The sequence below is a fragment of the Trichechus manatus genome, unplaced genomic scaffold, assembly GCF_000243295.1.
Source record: "Trichechus manatus latirostris isolate Lorelei unplaced genomic scaffold, TriManLat1.0 scaffold00013, whole genome shotgun sequence".
NCBI classification, from domain to species: domain Eukaryota; kingdom Metazoa; phylum Chordata; class Mammalia; order Sirenia; family Trichechidae; genus Trichechus; species Trichechus manatus.
This window is the reverse complement of record NW_004443949.1, coordinates 27,418,641-27,442,536: the sequence shown is the minus strand read 5'-3', so window position 1 is coordinate 27,442,536 and position 23,896 is coordinate 27,418,641. Positions and strand designations below refer to the sequence as shown.

General features: G+C 35.1%; 1 protein-coding gene across 1 annotated transcript in view; it reads right to left on the bottom strand.

The window, feature by feature from the left end:
* The window catches only part of DACH1 (dachshund family transcription factor 1), a 472,093-nt gene that overhangs the window by 150,965 nt on the left and 297,232 nt on the right, over positions 1–23,896 (bottom strand). Inside the window, exon 4 of the mRNA XM_023726745.1 lies at positions 4,586–4,758. Coding sequence (XP_023582513.1) covers positions 4,586–4,758 — 173 coding nt within the window. The remainder of the gene's footprint in view (positions 1–4,585; positions 4,759–23,896) is intronic.

The following is a 23,896-nucleotide window of genomic DNA, read 5'->3' as shown; positions in this document are numbered from 1 at the left end:
ATATAAAACAAAATTAAGATAAAAACTATTGAAATGAAAATATTAATTTGACTAATGAATAGCTTCCTCACTCCTACATTTGCTGAAAAACAGAACAAGCCTCTACAAAAGCCTACCAAAACAAAACAAAAAAAACCAATCCCGTTGCCATGGAGTTGATTCCTACTCATAGCCTAGATATATGAAAATGGGTAGGGAGGATTTAGTAAGTATTTCTCCTCCTTGAGGGAAGCTGGATTATATAACATCTAAGGTCGCTCCCAAGTCTATGTCTCTTCATGTCCTATGAATGTTACATAGTGAAGCTATGTGGATCTCACTGCACATAATAGACTAATAAAAACCATTTAATACATTGCAACAGACATTTAGCTTTGGTGATTTAAATTAAATGTACAATCGGCTAAACAGAATATGCCTATTTCCTACTCAAAATTATCTTACTAAAATATGTTCAGTAGTCCAAGACAACTAGCCAGAAAAGTCTAAGTTTAATACTATGGCAAATTCCATTATGGAGGTTGGCATTTCAAACACCTAACAATGTCATGTTGTTGTTAGATGCCATCAAGTCAATTCCAACTCATGGCCACCCCATGTGACAGAGCAGAACCACCTCATAAGGTTTTCTAGCTTGTAATTTTATGGAACAGATTGCCAGGTCTTCTCTCCCACGGAGCTGCTGGGCTGGTTTGAACCACCAACCTTTCAGTTAATAGCCTAGGGCTTACCCATTGCATCACCAGAGCTCCTTAACAATGTCATAGTTATGCTCTATTTATTTATCTAGTTTTCTTTTCCGCCAATGTTTTTAACTTCTTTTTTCCCAATCCTAAATCCTGTGGCTCTAACTTTTCTCTGAGAGGTTAGTTTGAGTTGCCTCAATTATTCAGTCTCAGAGTCTATAGGGTTGCTATCAATTTTTTTTTTTTTTTTTTTTGTTAAGAGTCACATTAGTTTGAGTTCATCAGAGCTCTAATGAAGGAATCAGCAAGCTTTCCCTGGAAAAAGCCAGGAAGTAAATATTTTAGACTTTGCAGTCATACAGTTTCTGTCCTATCTATTCAAGTCCACTATTGCAGAGTTAAAGCAATCATCGACATTACATAAATTCAACAGCATGGCTATCTTTAAATAAAACTTTATTTACGGATGCTAAAATTTGAATATTATGTAATTTGCATCTGTCATGAAATATTATCCTTCTTTTGAATTATTTTCCCCCACCCATTTAAACATTTAAAAATCGTACTTTACTTGTGGGCCATATAAAAACTGACAGTAGGCAGGATTTGGCCCAAAGGAGGCAATTTGCCCACTGTGCTACATTGTGTACACTGGTGTGAATATGTTAATGAGAAAATTACTGGAGCTCCTCTATTTCATAGAAGCAGGTAACAGAAATAACATTTTTAAAATATGTACATCTGAGAGCTGTATTTTTGCTTCTCTTTTGTCTTACAAACCCTTAATGCCAATCTAAGTTGAGTTTTAATTTTAAGCTATTTATCTTTTTGTTTTTATCATTCCTTCCTATGAGGAATTAGTATTTAACATTTCAGTTTCAATCAGCCTCCATACTTAAACCCTTTTCAAGCAAACTTAAATTTGTGGACACTATTCTAATTACCCACATGGGTCCAATACTATTCAATATGACATAGGAGTTAACCATTCCCTTTAGGGGAAAAAAAATCCCGTAAATTAAGTTTAATTAATATATATTGTGTGAGTTTACAAAATCTTGTTTGTGCTATAAAGTCTACAATATATAGATTTAGACATTGATTTACCAATTTATTCTCCCTAACTTCTGGAACTTCATAGAAAACGTATTTCTCACATTTAGTGCAGACTGCCACATCTTTCTCCCACAGCTGGTGGGTTCAAAGTGCAGACCTTTCAGTTAGCAGCCAAATTCTTAACCACTGTGCCACAAGGACTCCAGAATGTTGCCATCCTCCCAATTATCTAGTCCTTGATTGCTTTCTAAAGACCTGTTCCAGATGAAATCCAGCTGCTCCCTCCAACGTGCGTAAATTTATTCAATCAAGAATTTAGTGTATAAAGCATCATTATCTAAGTATTCCAATTAACATGAGATGTAGGACAAACTATTTTATTGTTCGTATACTGAAAAAATAAAATAAAACTTAAAGCCTCCCAATGTAACTACATTCTTTTGGACCCAAGAATAGGTAAGCTATCATCTCATGCCTAAGGTATATACGGTCATAAGTGAGCCATACAATTTAATTTAAAACTGCTAAAAACTGCCATATTTTTACCTTATTTATTAATCTAAATCTTATCTAAATGAGAAATTACAAAATGATGTTCTCAGTTTTGAAAAAGCAAATGATATAATTAATGTTAAAATCATGAAATGAATCCTCAGAGTAATCACTACCAAATTAAAAAAAAAAAGTCAGGTCTTCTAACTATTACTTGTTGTTACGTACTGTCGAGTCAATTCCAACTCATAGTGGCCTCATATGACAGAGTAGAACTGCTCCATAGGGTATCCTGGGCTGCAGTCTTTAAGGGAGCACATTGCCAGGTCTTTTCTCTTGAGGAGCGGCTGGTGAGTTTGAACCACCAAACTTTTGGTTAGCAGCTGAGCACTTAACGATCACAGGGCTCCTTAACTATCACTTGTTGTTGTTGTTGTGTGCCCTTGAGGTGATTACAACACATAGAGACCCTACAGGACACAGTAGAACTGCTCCATAGGGTTTCCAAGAAGCTGCTGGTGAACTCAAACTGTCAACCTCTTGGTTAGCAACCTGAGCTCTTAACCACTGCACCACCAGGGCTCCTTAACTATTACTTAGCACCTTTTAATTCTTTAAAAAAGTAGCCATCTAGTACAAGGATAGGTTTTTTTTTTCCTTCTCTCTCCTCCCGCAGCTAAAATCTACCTCTATGTAACTTCAATGAACAAGGCAAGGGGAATTTTGAATTCTCAGTAATAACTATTACCATGTTGTTGTTTTTAACTGTCATCTAGTCGACTCTGGTGACCCCATGCACTACGAGATCATACTACTGTGATCCATAGAGTTTTTCACTATATGATTTTTTGGAAGTAGATCATCAGGCCTTTCTTCCTAGTCTGTCTTAGGCTGCAAGTGCCACCAAAAACTGTTCAGCTTCATAGCAATAGGCAAGCCTCCACTGAGGGAGGGCTGGCGGCTTCGCATGAGGTGCATTAGCCAGGAATCAGGAACCAAACATGGAAGCAGAGAATTCTACCACTGAACCACCACTGTCAGCAAGCAAACTATTGCCTTAAATTACCATAAATTGAATTAAACAGTGACACCTTGATTAGCAAACACCTGGTAGCAAAGGAACCCTTTAAAATTCCTTCAGAAGGTGGACCAAAAAACCAAAACAAAACCCGCTGCCATTGAGTCGGTTCCGACTCATAGTGACCCTATAAGACAGAGTAGAATTGCCCCCACAGGGTTTCCAAGGAGCAGCTGGTGGATTTAGACTGCGACCTTTTGGTTAGCAACCGTAGCTCATAACCATTGCACCACCAGGGCTCCAGAAGATAGAAGTGCTTCTAAAAGCTTTGCTCTTCTCAGCTCCTTGGCTATGGCAATGTAGCGCTGGTGTTCTCTGAGGTAAAAGTCCTTTACTAATTGACCTGGGTCTTCTATGTTATTATTATTATTTTTTAATTTTTTTCTCTGGAAATGGTACTTCAGAAAATATGTGGGAGTTGTACACATCTTTGTTTGTAGAGCTGTTATCATAAGTACCATAAATATTTGCGTATTTAAAATTCTATGTAATTAGGAACATACAAGGCTTGCTTTGAGGGGTCCCTAAATTCAAATTATATTCAGAAAAAAAGATGATGATTATTTCAAATAAGCATAAGTGAGCATGAGATATCTTTTGTGTAATTTAAAAATTAATAATCTATACTTAATATTCTGCTATTATTTCTTATTCCTTGGCCAGTTTGACAATGCAGTTAAATAACATTGTGAAATAAATATATAATGTAAAATAATATGAATGAAATAAATATATAGAGAGACAAGAGAGAATTGTGTATATACACACATATGTGCTGTTTATATAAGAATGTTATCTTTCATTTATAATTCATTTTTTAATTTAAAAAGAACTTTTCAATTGTATTATCTCAATTAGTTCTTACGTCCACACAGTATTAGATAAAGAAGCAGAGAATAAAGATTTACATGCCCTACGTGGTAAAGCTAGTAAACAAGTGGCAGAACCAAAATTTAACCCTTCTTGTTCAAGTCCACCAGCCACTGTTTGGAAACCCTAGGGGCAGAGTTCTACTCTATCCTGCAGGGTCGCTATGAGTCGGAATCGACTGGAAGGCAACAGGTTTTTTTTTAGTTGTTTTCTATAAAGAAATAATCCTAGCCTGCCTAAATATTGTACTCCAGGAGCTAATTACTACAAGTGATTTTTCTCATCATCTGTTTGCGGTCACTTAGCTTTTCAGAATTGAAAACTACTCAAGGAATAAGAAAGATGGATTAAGAGATAGTGGCTTAGTGAGCAAGCTGAAACAACGGTGTCAGAAAACAATTACCTTAATAACAGATGTCTCAACTCTGGATGGAGGACTCTGAACTTGTGCTGCTGCTGCCATATTTGCAATGGTGCTGAGGTGGTTCATCTGGCTCATTGCCATGGTGACAGACGCTGGAGGTAGGCTGACAGGAATTAGAGGGTGGGGCATCATCATAAAAGGAAGTTCCAGTCCTATAAAAAACAGACATGTATCATCATTGCTCTGTTCCAAATAAAATTTAAAACATGGTAAATCTCCTTTATTAAAATCATTAAAAACATAAATCATCAAAAACTGAAGCATTAAAAAATATTGTAACAATGATAATCATAGTCAAAGGGAACACAATTTTTTTTTTTTTTTTTAAATAAAACAACACACACTCCCCACTCAGGGAAATTAGACTTAAAGCTACTTTGGTACCATGGTTTATCAAATCACTAATTTTCATGTGTTTAATACAAATGGTCAAGTCTTTGCTATATTATTCTTCTGGTCAGTCTAAATCGTAAGGTACTAGAGTTTTCTTTAACTTATCGTGATTATCTATCTGAATGTAGTATATCACTTAATTGTGTCCTATTTTACCATTGTATAATTACAGAAGTTTTTTGTAAAACTAAGTTAAGAAATGCCATCGTACCTTTTGGCAGAAAGTGGTTCCGCCGAAGACGGTTGAGAGGATGACTAACTACAAAGCTATGCGCTCCAGCCACGCAGGGGTGGGTAAGAGAAGCCTGCAATCTCTGGGTGGGAAGAGAGTGCAATGTTTCCTGATCCCAAGAACCATAACAGCTGTTTGTGGGGAATGAATATAAATAATTTGGATACAATATTATTCCGTATCTTCCACTGATTAATTTGAAATGAGATTTATAAAAAGAATATCATATTTAGAGATTGGCACACTAAGTGATTTCTAGGGAAATAAGCTAAAGTAAGTAAATTTCCCCTTGACCATACTTTCTTCTTGTTTTTATATTTCTTGGATTTGATCACCTCAAATTTTGTAAAAATAATATTTCTAAAACATTTAGCCTATTTTGGGGGTCTAATCCTGTTTGAAGGAGCTCTGGTGGGGCAGTGGTTAAAGCGCTCGGCTGTTAACCAAAAGGTTGGCGGTTCAAACCCACCAGCCATTCCGCAGAAGAAAAATGTGGCAGCCTACCTACTTTCATAAAAGTTTACGGTCTTGGAAACCGTATCAGGGAGTTCTACTCTGCCCTATAGAGACACTATATGAGTCAGAATAGACTCCAAGGCATTGATTGGGCTAATCTTGTTTGACTACCCAACTTAATACAAAACAGTTTCTCCTGTATACCTAGAGAATTATTCTTTGGAAATGAAACACATTGATGTTTATAGAATGCGAAGTTATCTTTGTATTAAATGTACTCTAGTCACCATTTGGAGCCTTAATGGCACAGTGGTTGGCAGTTCGAATCCACCAGCTGCTCCTTGGAAACCTTGTGGGGCAGTTCTACTCTGCCCTATAGGGTCGCTATGAGTCAGAGTCAACACCATGAAAATGGGTTTGGTTTGGTTTTAGTCACCACTGAGGGTTAAAATGCCTAATAATTCCACAGCAAATCCTAAACATGGAATCATTAAATACCAAACTTGGTTAGCCATTGTACAGAGAAGCCAAAAGATCATTTTAGGAAAGATCATAACAATGTCAAAGCAATAAATTAAATTGTGTGAGGTGTTCATGGTGGGGAGGGGAGTATGTATGTGTCAATAAATACATCACTTGTTTTCAACTAAAGAGTACATAAATTTATGACTGTGGCCATGTCAATGTCAAAGTCAAAACAGTATATATAAGAACTTGCATTTCAACACTGGTGGCAATGTGTTAGCCTTAACTAGATCTTGAAAGACCTTAACAGGATGATACTCTTTGGAAGTTGTTTATAAATCCTTTCAATACCAGCATGCACCCAAATTGTATTGATTTAACATTATTTTATTTCTTAATCTAAGCTTTTAAATATACAATCTGCCTACTTAAAAGAAAACTTCTGTAATATCCCTGTCAGCTTCTGAGTTCTTCTTTTCTCAAAAAAAAAAACACCATATTTTCATATAATAAGCATGAATACAGCAAAGTTGGTAAAACTCCAAATTAAATCTTTTAGCTCTGTTAAAAGTCTCATTGTAAAATCTCTACGACATAGTTTTTAATGAAGAATACTTAGTCACTGCCAGGATTTTTTTTTCCATTTACTTCATGGAGACTGTTAAGCTTCAATATAAATCCAAACTCATTAGCTCAGTACTGTCTGGATCTTAGAGTAAATTGTTCAGAAGTGGGTAACGAAAACTCAATTCAAATTCTCTAGCTATCAAACAAAGCAATTTTATGAAACAATGAAAAGAATCAATTAAAATGGATATCTTTATTATTTTACAAGAAACCATGACAGCTTTTGGTTAAAAAAAAAATTATAGCTTTATAGAGAAGTGACTCACATAAAAGAAATTCTCCAGCTTGATATAAAAGTTCATCTTCATAGTCAAATTTATACACCTTCTTTCTCCACTCATAACTTTTTTGAACACTTGAGCTAAGGTTCTAGTCAAATATGCAAAAACTATTAAAAAAAATAAAATTTTCTAATGATGATATCAAGAGAATATTCAGTGACAAAACATTTTAAACATCTTCTCCCTATATTGCCTTTATCTAACTATGTGCAAAATTTTTCATTACATATTTAACCTACACTTTCTGAGAAATTAGATATGGTCAAATTTTGTGATTCAACATCGCTTTTACTTTTGATGTTAGCAGTTAAAACTAGAAGCGAGGCTGAATCACTGACTATTTGATATAAAAATAACACTTTAGAATAAACATTATGGGAATTGCATTGGAAACAAATAGTATGAATTTTCTCTATATATTTCATCTAAAATATCCAACAAATGTTAAGGATAACATTCTTATAGTAGATTGCATTTTTTCGAGATAAGTAATGAATATATGGAGTAGAGAAAAATATATTCATTACTTTGGATTCAGTTTAGATTCTGTTTATTTCTATTATTCGACTTTGATTTTTTTCTGTTCACTAGAACTAATTTCTTCTATTTGAATCCTGATTGCCAGTTCATATATAGGAAAAGTTATCTCTCCAAATATATTTAAATTTTTACTCTCATTTCAGTAGATATACACCACAATTCAATTTTTTTCACATTATCAGGGTATAAAATACTAAGTTAAATTTCTGATTAAATTGTTCTAAAAACAGATTATAGACAAAACACTACTTATTTTCAGATCTCTTTTGCATCACAAGGTATCGTCCCTTGTGTAAAGGTAAATATCAACCATCCATATGCGATTGTTTTCACAGCAAGTTTCTAATACTAGATTGGATTTTCCCACTACATAGAATGCTTCTAGCCATCTCTGCCAATCATCATTTGTTAAATACTCACGATGTTAGCTCATTTGGGTAATAAACAGAGCAAACAATTAAGAAACTAGGTCTGATGAAAAATATACAATATATAACCAAGTTAGCTGTAAGTGATTTTTGCATTATTTATATCTTCCTTCCCCTCTATTAGCATGAATAAATAAGAGTTGAAAATGGGCCACTTCAGAACAAGACATGCCCATAATTACTAAATGTATAATTTCAAGTCTTTTGGTTTAATCAGATATATTTGGACATAAAAGTCAATGTATATGTACTATGCCTATACACAAACATACATGCACACATATATATCTTTAAGATTAATGTGCACTATTAAGAGTCTGTGAAAACCTGTAAGAGACAGAAGATTCAGTGTGTATGAAAGGAGAAAATATGGTAGAAAAAATGATAGGAGAAAATAGAAACAGAAAAGAAAGGATTCATTTCTCCTCTTCCATTCTTGCCGAACCATGCTCTTTCTTAGACTTTATGGTGGAATAAAAAGATGAATCTGATATAGCTCTAGTACCTATATATATTATAGTATAGTAAAATATATACTGGAATAAAAACTTATAAAATACAATAAAAATACAAAATTGGGGACAGCCAAGAAAAATAGTCATGAAACCATGAAAAGACTGAGATAATGCATCAAAAAAGGAGTGCTGGTGGCACAGCGGTTAAGCACTCATCTGCTAACCAAAATGTCAGTGGTTCGAACCTACCAGCTGCTCCACTGGCGAAAGGCCTGATGATCTGCTCCCATAAAGATTACAGCCAAGAAAACCCTACGGGGCAGCTCTACTCTGTCCTATAGGGTTGCTATGAGTTAGAATGAACTCAAGTACACCTAACAACAACAACAGTGCATTGAATTGTTTGCTTATTCCCAGTCTATGACCGTGCTTTAATTTGGGGGAAGAGGAAGTAATGGACTACATCTAGTCCTAAATGTAGTCAGGGGAAAGGCACAGGGGCAGGTCTCAGGCTAGACACCACCACAGGTGTCAGCAGTTCTGACTTGTTAACAGCAGAAAGCACAAGCAGCTGATACAGGATGAAATCATGTGATACAACCACATCACCATGAACATAATGAAGCTCAGATACTAATGCTACAGTGTGATTTCGGTGGGGTGAGAATGAACAAACGTACCATCTTACAGCAGCCAGATGTGAGTACAAGAAAGTAAGAGGGAAAATTAAAATTAACACTTGATTATCAGTTTTGTCTCCAGCCGGGAACCATTAATTTTGCTTTTATATAATCTGAAATGATGTGCTTACCCTGCCTGATTATACTTACATAATACCTTATTAATAATTACATATTCCAATATATGGAACTGATAACACAAAAAGAAATTGTGTGTGTTTATTTTTCCTTTATGTAAAAGATGTGTTCTCCTCAGGGACAAGCAAGGTTATCTTAAGATTCAGTATAACTGATACTCAAATATGACAGACCATGTCTGCTATGGATTAAACTGTGTCCCCCCCAAAATGTGTGTCAATTTGGCTAGGCCATGATTTCCATTATTGTGTGATTGTCCACCATTTTTTCATCTGATGTGATTTTCCTTTGTGTTGTAAATCCTACCTCTATGATGTCAATGAGGTGGGATTAGTGGCAGTTATGTTAATGAGGCAGAACTCAATCTACAAAACGAGGTTGTGCCTCAAGCCAACCTCTTCTGAGATATAAAAGAGAAAAGCGAGCAGAGAGACCTGGGGACCTCATAGCACTAAGAAACAAGAGCCGAGAGAATAGTGCATCCTTTGGACTCAGGGTCCCTACGCTGAGAAGCTCCTCGACTGGGGAAGACTGATGACAAGGACCTTCCCTCCAGAGTCGATTGGAGACAGAAAGCCTTCCCCTGGAGCTGGCACCCTGAATTTGGACTTCTAGCCTCCTAGACTGTGAGAGAATAAACTTCTGTTTGTTAAAGCCATCCACTTGTGGTATTTCTGTTACAGCAGCACTAGATAACTGAGACAAGGTCTTAAACACAGAAATATACCACTTGTGAGGAAACCTCTGAAGCCATCCTGACTATAAGGATAACCAGATTATTGAACAGTCTAAACTGATGGGTTAACAATATAACATGGTTTTATTTTTCCTCCAATTACTGTGTTTAAACATTCTCTGTCAAGGTACACTTTTCTGTCCCTTAATAACCTTGTATAGATTTTGAGTATAAAAAATCCATTCTAGTTAAAATTTTAACTTCTGTCTACTTTAACACTTATCCCTGCTTCCCTGTCCCTATCAGCGCTGGCCAGTCTTAGAGCTTAGGGACTTGGAAGACAGAAAGCCTTAGTAAGCTTTCCATCCATCCTCATCCTCTTCGTATCTTCTCCTCCTGGGTGTTGTTGTTAAGTGCAGTTGAGCTGGTTCTGACTCATAGCGACTCTGTTTACAGCAGAACGAAACACTGCCCTGGTCCTGTGCCATCCTCACACTCGTTGATATGCTGAGCCCATTGTTGCAGTCACTGTGACAATCCGTCTCATAGAGGGTCTTCCTCTTTTTTGCTGACTCTCTACTTTACCAAGCATGATGACCTTCTCCAGAGACTGGTCCCTCCTGATAACATATCCAAAGTACATGAGATGAAGTCTTGCCTCCCTCCCTTCTGGCTATACTTCTGGAGCATTCTGGCTATACTTCTTCCAAGAGAGATTTGTTTGTTCTTCTGGCAGTCCAGTAGTATCTCCTGGGTAGCAAGATAAATGCCTCTTAGCTAACTGGTTCCTGCTTAACTTCCCCCTGCACTGTCATTTCTATAGTTATACCTAATAAGTAATTGATGTTTCTTCTGTGGCACATGCCTAAATACTATGTCTTGGGGGTAATACCTGATCCTTTAAGGGGACCTCAAAGGGGAATCTCCCAACTGCACAGTTCCCTGACAGCGGAAATCTCCTCTAGCTTAATGCCCTTCTACAATACCTAAATTCCCTCTTGATACTAAGACCCCTCTCCTGGCATGGACCCTCTTGATCTGATGATGTCCACTCTCTGCTCTCTCAATTCTCTCCAATTCTGTCTGCCCCTGCTCAAATATGCAGAGAAAGCAGATTAGCAGTTCACATCAAAGCAAAAATCCGGCTGTGAAATGAGGCAGAGGCATCTGCAGTCCTGGAGTCATTCTCTTGGAATTCCCTCTCCCTTTGCTTAGAGGTGAGAAAGCCATAGCCCTCTCCATTAGGCGATATCTCTCCACTCTAAAGATTTCTTAATATCTTCTCTCCCCATGGTCATCTGCTCTTATAAATGGAGAAGGAAGAGGTTTGTGCAGTCTGGAATGATAGTTAAGAGAGCAAAGCTGGTTCTGTTGCTATTAATAAACACCAATTGTTTTTTTACTTTCTTTAAAATGGCGAGTACCTGGTACCTTTTGTTCTTGTGTGAGAACCACAGGAAAAGTTTTATTCAATATCCTGTTACATAAGCATATTCAATAGAACTAACACATACAGCTATATTATAGATGAAATTTAGGTTAACGGGTTCTTGTAAATGAACTGAAGTAAAGGAAAAAAAAAACTATCAATGTTCAACATCTGAAATGTTATTTCACAAATTAACTGAAACTTTAAATTGTCTGTTGAGGTACAAGTTCAAGGAAAAAAGATTATCATGAATTTAAAAAAAATTAAATGATAATTAAATGTGGAGACGATCTTTAGTAAAAGGAAGATCACTTCAGATTTTGAAACATGATTTTTAGGTAGGAAAGACAATAGGAAAATGTTTCTATGAAGGATATTATTACTGTTTCTTTTTAATAATTAAGAAAAAACCACTTTCTAGTACAGGTATGAGTAATACCAATTATAAGCCTAGCCCAAATAATTATATTATTAATTCCTTTCATTCCTAAATATATCCAGTGAGGAATAGGTCTCAAAAGCGAGGGCCACAGAATTTTTTTTTTTTAAATGAATTTTGGGTAGAATGGACATAAAATAATCAAACACAAAATTAAAATGATCTATGAAAGACAAATATCTTTAAACTACTATGCAGTAATATAGTAAAAGTATATATAAATATAAATGATCATTTATACCTCAGTGCAATGTAATCATTTGTTGAGATTTTCCCTAAGGCTGACCCTGATAAAGGAAGCAAATCTCAAAGGGACTAGCGGTCACACCACTGCTTAGTGAGTGACACTGACAGACTGTGATGAGAACCTGACATTGTCAAGATTCGTTTACAATGAAAATGACGGCAAGAGTGGACATTTCCTCCATACCATTGGAGACCGCTTAGAAGGATGCCAAGTCCATCTTAACGATGGAGACAAGGTTAGTAAGTAAAAGGAAACACTAGTCATAGGTGTTACAAATGCCCAGCTGTTATTTCAGAATTAGTTGAGAATAAACACGTTATTATCCTTTATAGCATTAACTTCACACTAATAAAAAATGAGGCTTAACAAGTCAATGGTATTGCTAATATTTTGCATAAGAAGGAGAAGCAATCCCCTCATGAGTTATTATGATGCAGTCTTTAAATCTTTTTTCTGGATCAGTATCTGAACATAGTTGATCTTCTTTAACATATATAAACACCGAAACCTTCTGGCGTTTTGATTCAACTTCACCAAACTGCTCTGTTTTAAAATAAGGAAGAAACAATTGTTTAGGGGCACAATTAAAAATGTTTCCGTTTAAGCAAAGTGGGTTAGCAAAGAAAACACCACAAGTGCCTCCTAATTGCAAAGAATGACCACGTAACAGACCATTTACAAAATCTAAAATTTATATTTGATTGTACACATATTACGTTTGATTTGAAAGTGCTAGGGAAAAATACAACTGGGTGGCTGTGACCAATACTGCTTGGCTTACCTTTGACATAAATTTATATTTTTCTTTGAGAGAAAAAAAACTTTATCATCATGAATTCTAATGATCCCACTACCGATAAATACGAGTTTTTTAGGAAAATATGTTATTGTTCCAGAAAATAACCAGTTACCAGTTGTCCTCAAGTCAATTCTGACTTATGGTGACCCTATGTGTGTCAGAGTAGAACTGTGCTCCATAGGGTTTTCAATGACTGTAAATTACCAGGCCTTTCTTCCCAGGAACCTCTGGGTAGAGTCAAATTTCCAGTCTTTCAGTTAGCAGCCAAGTGAGTTAACCATTTACACCAGAAATAGGTAGATAGCTTTCCTTTAGTTATCATTAACTAAACATTGTTCTGTGTGATCTGAGCATCAAATACTTGTTAATGAGGAAACCGAAACTCTTGCCATAGCCTAAACCAAAAGCAAATCCTTTGCTGTCAAGTCGATTCCGACCCATAGCGACCCTACAGAACAGAGTAGAACTGTCCCATAGAGTTTCCAAGGAGGGGCTGGTGGATTTGAACTGCCAGTGTTTTGGTTAGCAAGCCAAACGCTTAACCACTGCACTACCAGGGCCCCATAGTAGGGGGCTTCTTTTTTGTCTAGGATGTTTTCTTTTGAATGCAGAGATGTTGTGATAAATTTTCTTTCATATATGAAGGTAATAATACAATATTGGTACTATTAGTGTCCTTGGACTCATCACAGCTATGCTCATTGCTAAATTTCTTCACCTATTTGAAGTATTTCTATTGCCCTACATTCTCCGAAAAGTTGTTAACACTCTGCAAAAAGATAAGCTGCATATGAAATAATGAAAAATAAAACTCCTTAATTTTTTATTTTTATTCAGTATAATTTCCCATGGCTAATGACTGTTTAACTAGAAAGAATAGGAAACAAATTTTAAAATCAAATACTTAATGAACAGTCAGAGGTTACTAAAAAACAATGATCCTGATAATCTCTGGAGAATAGCTCTAGAAAACTGAAGACAGATGATGGTTTCTATTTTAAGTAGCCTTGATTCTGAACTCATGCAAATTATCAGCATGGACTATTATATACAGAATGCACCACTTTATGTATTTTCCCTTATTTCAAACCAAATTTCAGAAAGTTCTGATGCCACTGAAAAGAAATACAGCCATTACTATAAAGATAAAAGGCCAAATACTCTATGTAGAGAAGAGAGAGATAATTCTATCAGAAAACACTTTCTTTTTTGATGTTGTTGTCTTTGGACTCATTAGCACCATGTTCTAAGTATTAACCAGGTAAAACAGATACTAAAAACAAAACAAACAAATGCAGACTCAGAGTAGGTAAATAGTAGCACAGACTCCAGTATAAGGGGAAAAAAATTAGCTGGATTAATTTGTACTGAATAAATATTTAGGTGTCTTGTTAAAATGGATTATATATCAATTGTAAGAGCCAAATTTTTCTATTCAGCAGCAATGATGATATTCCAACAGACTGATTAATTTCCACAGCTTAAATATAATGCTACTACAGACAACAGACAGTACATACATGACCATAGCAGGAACATGTTTAAGCTTTCCAATCTAAAATATATTTATACAATTCTTTAAAATAAAGCAATTTGGTATAATGTGTCTGGGTTAATTTCACTTTACATTGCTTAGCCTTTCTTATTTCCAATGTCAATGAATTTCTACCTTTTCCCACTTTAACACATCGAATTATTTTTCCATTAGGCAAACAAATGAACTATAAATTCTTCACTCCAAGGATATTGTAATTTCCCTATAGATTTACAATTACATCAAATAAAATTTCAAGTTAATATACTTTCTATACTGCTCGTAGAGTAATCAATGTCATGATATATGTTACTAACAATTTTATGTTCATATACAAGTGTTGTCCATGGCAAGCTGAAATCAGTTTTAATTTCCACGGTTGTACACAATGTTTTCAGTTTTCAATTATTTACGCTGAAGTTGAAAAATCTTCTGCCTACTTGAACTAAAATTGCTATTGAATTTTCCAAAAATCGTAAGACCTTCACAGGTGGAATGGTAAACTCAGGGGAATTATCTTGGTATTTGTCATAAGTGTGGATCTAAGTGTTAAATTATCTCCTCCTCAAGCCTGGTTAGCCTCAGAGAATGGCATCACCAGCTAGTTGTACTAAGTCAGAAACCTAGGAATCATCCTTATCTGCTCCTTCTTGCTTACTGAGCCGTCACTGTTTAATTCCTTTTGATGCTCTGTTGAGTTCACCTACGTAATTTTTCCCTAATCTGTCTGTTTGTGTCTCCACTGCCATAATCAGATTCAAACATCATCACTCCATTTAAGTACAAATCTTACACAGTCACTCCTCTGTATAGACACCTTCAATTGTTTCCCATTGATCTTAAAGCTCTTAAGTTCCAACATTTCTTCTTTTCCTGTAAACTCCACATGGTCAGTCCTATGTCCTTTTGCTCATCATTATATCCCAGGCATTTACCACATTGTTGCACACAATAGGTGGTCAACACATATTTGTTGAATGAATAAATGAATGAACAAAAGAAGAACACCCCAGAGAATACACTGGATAAAAATCAACTAAAGTTAATCTAATATCTTCAAAAAAATGAAACAGTTTTAAGGTCCACCAGGTTAATTTTCGATCAAAAAGACCAGCGTGTGTTCTTCTCCATACAGAATTTAAATCCCACATATTAAAAAATGTAACAAAGTAGGATTAACTCTCAGATAATTCCTGAGCTGAGATTTGCAAGCATACAACATTTCTTGCATTCAACTTGTGGTAAACATCAATGTGCCATTTAAAAAGGATAAGGTATAGCCTCTTTTCTTAAGGAGCTTACAGTAAGGAGAGAAATACACGTAATTCACATAATTTTTATCATTTAACTAGAATTAAGGACAGAGAAGATAAAGAATAAGAAATACATTTGGCACTTGGAAATAAACTTGACAGAACTGGATAATATTTTGATACAAATGAAGATGAAGAGAATAAAATTTGAAAGATGACTCAAGTATCTACAGGCAGGGTTGGGTTACAAATGTCCGATATACAGACAACTCATACTTATGAACAGACTGCCAAAAAGCATATTTGCAGTGTAATGGATCACTTTTATATGACCTTTCTTGCTATGGTCTTCTAACTCTCACCAAATAATTAGGTGGGACTATGCAAATAAGGTACTTGTGGCCCCCCAAGGGGATTTGACAGCTTGCTAATAATGAAAATAAGATGCATGGCACCCTCATAGGGGTGGGACCGGGCAAGTAAGGTGTATGGAACTCTAACGAGGGGATTGGTCAGTTTTGCCATCCCTCTTGGCTTAAAAGGAGCCATCCCAGAGATGGACGGGGGGGAATCCTCACAAACCTCAAGAAAGAAGAGTCAGGAGTAAAGCGCTGCACTAAGAACCTCCTAGACCCAGGAGATAAAGAGAGCTGTAACACCAGAGACAGCACAAGATGGTAAGAAGCAGCAGCAGCAGAACCAGAAAACTGCGCGAAACAGCATGGTGGGCTTTCTGACTCATGGAGAAAGAGAGTTGAACACCTTTGGGCTGAGGCTTACTGGTGGAGTGGGGTGCCTCTGGGTACTTATTGGTGGAGCTAAAGAGCTATGTAACACTTTCCCGAGCAGGGCAGAGGCCAGGCTGGCCCAAGAGGCTCAAGGGGCTGAGGGCTGAGAGGCCAAGGGCTAGGAGAGGCCTGCCTGTGGGCACAGCTGAGAAGCTGTCCTGACCAAAAAACTGTACCCTGAGTTCATTCCCGATGCTGAACTGTAACCTGTTATTTCCCTAATAAACCCCATAGCTCTGAGTATGGTCTGTGAGTTCTCTATGGCCATTACAACAAATGACTGAACCCAGCAGAGAAGTAGAGACTGCCATGGGAGGGACAGCTGGTGTCAGAATTGGTAAAAAAGTTGAAGGGAAGAGGTATATCTGATCTCTGCTTCATAGGAATCAGCCTTGGGCTGATGCTGATAGTGATTCCCTCTCCCCCTAGTGAAGTTAGAGGAAGTTAGAAGCCCCCACTGCCATGCCATTTTTACACTATTATATTAAAAATTTGAGTTAAATACAATGGTTCATAATAATGAACACACACACTATTTTGTGACACTCATGAAAACATTGTGCAGTTTGGAAGTGTTTCTTAAGTGTTTTATGTGCATAGAAAGGTAAAATATTACACTATATACTAAGAGAAACATCTGACTAACTGATGCTAAATAAGAAACCTATGTACCCATACTTACCTACAAATTCAACTTAAAGACAGACTTAAGAAGGGATCTCGTTCATAACCCAGAGACTGCCTGTAGATTAACAATTGTGTGGATGGTGGTATCTTTAAGCAAGGCAAAAATAATGCTGCTGATGATATTTAATATATATCATGCACATTTGATATGTTCAGCATTGTGTTAAGCTTTTACATATACTATCTCAATGACTCTTCAGAAACCCTGAAGTAGATTCACATCTACCCTGGGTAGATTTGCCCCAGGTACCACTTTTAGTAAGTGATCAAGCTAGGATTTGAGTCCTAGAACTCTGAGTTGAGAATGCAAGTTTTTAATTACCTTTATGAGGAAGATTAGGGTTTATGATGAATAAAAATCAGTTCAGTTTTGGACTTGCTGAATATAAGACCTTTCAGGAACAGTCAAATAGAGACAGACAACAACAAGCAGTTAGAAATATGGGACTGACATTTTGGAGAGAGGCAGATGTCCAGTGAGGAAGACTTGGAAGTTATTGGTTTATAGGTGGTAAAGTAAGCCTTACGCTTTAAGAGGATGTAGAAAGTATAAAGATATTTCTACTAAAAGTGTGTTTCTACTCTAAGCCACAGAATAAGTCCCAAATGGGCCAGGCTGGATGATTTTTTAAGAAGTCTGAGAAACTGAGCAGGAATAAGCAAATATTGGTATATGGGCCCTACAATTTAATACAAGTTACATTAAAATTTTACAATGGGGAGTCTTAATGCTTTCTTAGAATATTCATGTCTCCCCAGTCATTTCTAAGCTAAAATATTCTTTTGAAGTACTCCATCAGTGTGGATGCCTGGCATAGCTTGGGCCCTCAGGTAAACTGAATGAATGAATGTATAACACTCTGACTGGATTTAAAGATTTAACAATCCTAACTACTATTTAAGGTAGACAGCCTAAACAGAGACAAAAAAGAAAAAAAAAATAGAGACAACTAAGCACAGTTTGAAAGGATGCCGCTAGTCAAACATGTGACATGATAATAGGTTAAGATGTCCAGTATTTGCGAGGACCCTCTAAGAATGTATGGGCAGAGGTGGCTTTAAATTGAAGGATAGCATATCACAGAAAAGAACGGAGCACATTTTAAAGATCATCAAAATGATATTATATCATAGTGGTAGATTACATGCAGATGGCAGACTTGTTGAAAGCTAATGTGTATATGAAACCAAATCGTTCTTCCCATAGATTCTATTATATGTAGTGAAGACATCCCATTCAAAGCACTTTTCATCAGTTTTTCATGGGCAGGCAGGGGAGGAGGTTTTCAAAGTTAAAATGACCAGTAGAATTCTGCTTGCTGGCAATAGAAAAAATGCCTCAGAAAATTAACAGTGGTATGGATAATTTTATTTTTACTTTTAAATTCCGAAATGGGAATTACATAAAAGTATCCTTTTTCCCCCCTCAAAATAAATGGATAAAACAAGTATTTTGCAGATTGTTATGACAATGTGAATTAGAATAAGAAAAAAATGGTTAGAAACTGTGTTTTGAAGTGATGATTGGTTTTCTGACAATATCAACACACTTAGATAAATATATAGTGGAATTTAAACATCCTTATTAATTTTTTATTAAAAAAAAATCTAGTGTCGTTACTGTAACCAAAGCAACCAATAAAGAATATAAAGGAGAATGCACTCCACCTAAGGTCACACAATGATTCAGTGCCAGAATCAAGTGTTAAACACAGGTTTTATAGTCAGATCTCAGGGTTGTATTTGGATAAATCAGTCATATTCACTTTTTTTTCTATTCCTCAGAAACTTTCCCTAACACTAATATTAAAAACACACTTGCCTTGCTAAAAATAAATGATGGATGATGAAATGGTCGTATTTTTTAAAATGCTCAAAGAAAGTAATAAGATTTTTAAAAATCTTGAACTTAATCAAAATAAAATCTGGCCAAATTATTTTTCTCCGTAATAAGCTATTTTATTTTAGAAGTGTTCAGTATAAAGAAACATCTACCTATTAAAATAATCTGCTAGGAAATCGTTAATTGTTAAGCAATAAATAGCTATCTTAGTATTAAAAAAAAACTTCTCTGCAATAAAATTATTACGATGATGTTATTTTTCTATGTAACCACAAAATCTGTCTTTTAAGTAATTTCGATATCTCCTCCCACATGAAAATACTGCACTGCTGCTTCTGCTTTTTGCCTGTTCTGCCATGCACATTCTCTCACCTCATTTAATCAGGAATATTACGTTCATCTACAGTACACAGATGTTCTCATTTAGACGTACCTGGCCTATGGCTTGCAGTCACATGGTTAAATACATTTTGTGTAATTTACACCAAATGCTACTCTTACTTAATTAAAATAATTTATTTCAAATAAATATTTTAAGATTTCATCTAGTAGACTGAAATACAACTTTTCAAAACAAATCAAATATGTGTACATATGTAAACGCATGTATTTAGAGGGTGCATTTTTAAGTAGTGTGGTAAAGGAAGACTTCACCCAAGCCTTCCTATTGTATAGAAGAATCAACTGAGGTTCAGGATGACTGATACAGTGATTAAGTGACATGCTTGAGGTCATACAGCTCTTTAGGAAAAAATCTGGACTTAGAATCAGTTTGCCTGCTCCTTGGCCCTGAATCCTTTCCACACTTAATTGAGGGAGCTGCCTGGGCTGTGCAAGGAGGTGAAGACAGATGAAAATGGTGGGTCTGGATGACAGCTGGGTAGTTCAATTGACTGGAGGAGAAAGCACGTAGGAGGAAAGCATCTGAAGTCAGAGAGAATTAGTTAGGCTAGGGCCATATTATGAAAGTTCTCAGTTGTCAGGATGATGAGTTCGTCATTGTTCTAGGCAGGGGCAAGATATGATTAAAGTGATGTATCAGATAGTCAGAAGGAGGAGAAGGAACTCATCATCAGGAATAATAATCCCAAATTCTGTCACCCACCCATTGACATTGATATGACCAGGGCAGAAATCCTGATTCTCCTATTTCATGACACTAGAAAACTGATAAAAGAGAAAAAAAAACCAAAAAACTAGTGTTCTCTATTATTAGAGTTCTCTAAGAAGGTGACTAAAGAACAAATTGGATTCCAGAGCCAGAAATGACAAAACATTATGTTGGGTGTGGACAAATGGTGACTGAATATTCCACCTCATATCTGAATACAGTGGCTTGTAAACTAGGTGTTTTTATATATGCAATGAAGATTTTTTTCTCCAATAAAGGGAAAGCGATCTGTTTGGAAGCCTTCACATAAAGAGACATAATTTACCCTTTCTTGACAGAGGACAAGGGCTTACCAGTGAAGATGAGTTGGCAATGAAGAATTCTTACTAGAAAGGCAAGTAGGATGCTCTGTCAATTTCAGGTTGATGGACACGTTTTAGACCCTCCCTGAGCTACACAATTGGAGACAGTAAAAAAAGGAATGTGCCATAAAAATTCAGGATTTAACAATAAGGTCTATGATATGAGCCAAGATGGCATTATTTTTTTTTTCTATAGAAAAGTTAAATCTGGGAATGTGTTCTAATATTGTTATTTCTATTCTGTGTAGAGTATATATTACTGTTCTGTAGCACATCAAAAAACTGTTATGGAATATTATACACATCAACAGACAGCAAAACTGTGTTTACTACTCTGACATTGAAAAATATGTACCAGTAAAATAAACATCCCAAAGTTATTATTCACTATGCTCTCCATTCTTCACAATTCTTTGCTATTCATTATTCTCATATTCACTAGAATTCATCAATACTGACCTCTAAAAAAATATATATATATAATATATATAATGTAGGTAATAATTTCTAAATGATTCCATAATGATTTGATTTTCAATACTATATATAATGCCCTAGTAGAATTCTATAATCAAATATATACATATACAAAGTAGTCTTTTTCTTCAGCTTGATGTAATAGAGCAAAATAAGCCTCCATTCTGCACATTGCAAGTTTTGATTTTTTTTATCAAAACCATAAAATTATTATCTTACTATAGGTTCATTACATTTAAAATAACATGCAATATGATTTTTTTTTTTTTTGTACAGGATCTCTTTAAAGTAAATCACGAAGTTAATGGTTTTTGTTTTCAGTATTCCAAAGTTTCCAAATTAAATTCTACTTTTTCCAGGAGTTTTAAAACCTGGTATAACACGTAAAATAAATTTTCAAGCAGCTTACTATGCATAGACTGCTTTTAAAAATTCAAAACAGCCGGATAGCAAATGTCATTTCTTTCATAGTTACAAAATGCAAACTCCAAGTGTTTTATCCTAATGAATAAATGAGTTTGTCCTTTATGTATAAAATATAGTTTGTATTCGTTGCACAAGTTTTTAATAATAGATGAATTTTAGGTTTGCTCCAACGTATTCAATAAAGTGTGATTAATTTGGTTTTTCAAAAATGCAAACTAGACATTACTATATTACTTTGCAAAATGCACAGCTTGCAACATTATTGTCTCAGTGGGATCTTAAATTGAATTGCAAAATATGTCTTATTTCCAGTTTGATTTATGTAAGCGATAGCAGTGGATAATGCCCCTTTTGAAGTTTCACTGCTTTGTGTGAACAAACAACACAAACCTAAAATCCATGCTGCTATAGTTTATTAAATCCCAAAGCAAACTTTCTGATTATCCAATGCTCAATGGCAAAGAAAACTTATGGAGGGACTCAGAATGTCACTGTTTTCAATGAAACAACTTTTTTTGCAGTTTCCTATTATGACAGATTATATAACACATTTTTTGACATTTTCTGTGATTTGTATTATGATATTTCAAGTAATTACCAAATCATGTTTTTCTCTGAAAAAGCTTTCCCGTGCCCTGAGAATTAATCTATGATACCACTTAACTTGGCTTTTTGAAGTAAATATCACCAGATAAAAGCCAGCTGGATCTTAATAGTAGGATACTTGAATGAATGTATTAGTGTTTGAAAAAGAGAGTACAAATCTTCTAAAAAGATTAATTTCCATAAAAACGATAGCTCCCAGATCTACAAAAGAATAAATTCAAAAACATAATAAACTCTCAGAAAGGAAGGTAGATTAAAGTAAAAGCTGTAGCACCTTGTTACTGCAGCTGTTGTATAGCAATGATTCTGTATCAATTACGTTTGGTTGGCCCTGTAGGGCTCTTCAAAGCTTTGTGTGAAAAGCCTGAATGTGGAATACATGTGACACCGTAAGTAATAACTTCAGCGATTAATTCTGATGCAATACCACTTTCATTCTGATCTTACTCTCAATATTTACAGTTTGAGAGAAGCTACAAAGGTTCCGATGGGAATATATGAATTCACCAAGGATACTTTTTTTCTCCCTCATTTATTAAAAATGGGGATATGAATTTTTCTTTGTCATGAAAATATTGCAGCTTTATCACACAACACAGTTGCTGACATCATCATGTAAAAAGACCTGAGTTGGCCAATGGACTTTATTTTCAATATCCTGTTTCAAAACATGTCCTCTAAAAAAGGCCTTGAATTCTGTTCACACAAATTTTTTATTTTTTGTTTGTATAATTACTAATAAAAATCAAGTTTCACCATGCACATGTTCTTGTGGAGGTAAAATGTATCTTCAGTTTTGAATGACTTTGAAAGACTCTTATGTTATTATTATTCTGAAGACAAATCAGAAGCAAATGTGGAGATTAATTAATTTCTAAACTTTTACTAAATCCTAGAAAAATGTACATCTACTTGAAGGAATTAAAATGAAAATTATACTGATATTAGATAATTTCAAATGCAACAAGACATAGTAAAAAAGGAAATAAATATGAAAATAGTCATTATTTCGATTCCAAAGTCATTTCATTATAAGAAATAATGCAAAATCATGAACAAATAAGAGGAATTGCTTTTCCAACAGGAAAAGGAAAATCAACTAAATGAGATTAGTAAGTCATTTTATCAATCACATTTTCACCATAATTTTAACATGTGGAGTTAAACAGATTGCTGATTTCCCCGACCACCTCCTTTTCTTTTCTTTTCTTTTTTAACTGTACACTGTCAACACCAACCCCAGAAAAAAATGTACCCTAGCAATTGTATATGATCATTTAAACTAATCAAGTTGTTTAAGTACAGTGGAGATGTTTAAATATTAAGTAAATCTCTGTCACAATGAAGACTTAAAAGACTTATTGCCATTATTAGCAAAATATCACTCCCTAGGAAATGCTATAGAGTGTTTACAGGGGCGAGGGAGGGATAAAAATGAAAGGCTGCCTTCTCTGTGTTCATATTAACTACAAAATGATGACGACAATTTTTAACAGTAACTCAAGATTTTCTGTATCATACTACTTCAAGAAGGCTGCTTTTAGTTAAAACATAAAAACGGTAGTTACAAGGTTTCTGCAAACGTAACTGCCATTCCATTAAGGAAATGGTGCAGCAAACAGTAAATAGTGGCCTCAAGGGAAATGTAAGTATTGATTTTATTACTGTGTTGGCTGGTTTGTATTTGCAATTGTCAACTCTAATTTTGGACTATGCTTTAAGTATCGTTAAAACTACTTAAGGAAAGGACAAATATGAATGAGAAAATATTGATAATTATTCTTTCTGTAGATTTAAATATTATAGGAGATGAATTCTTTTCAGCTTTCAACAGCCTTGTATTTTAAAAATAAGAAATTTTATTTTGTTATACATAGCAAATGAATGACCAAATCATTTTCATTAATCAATTATATAC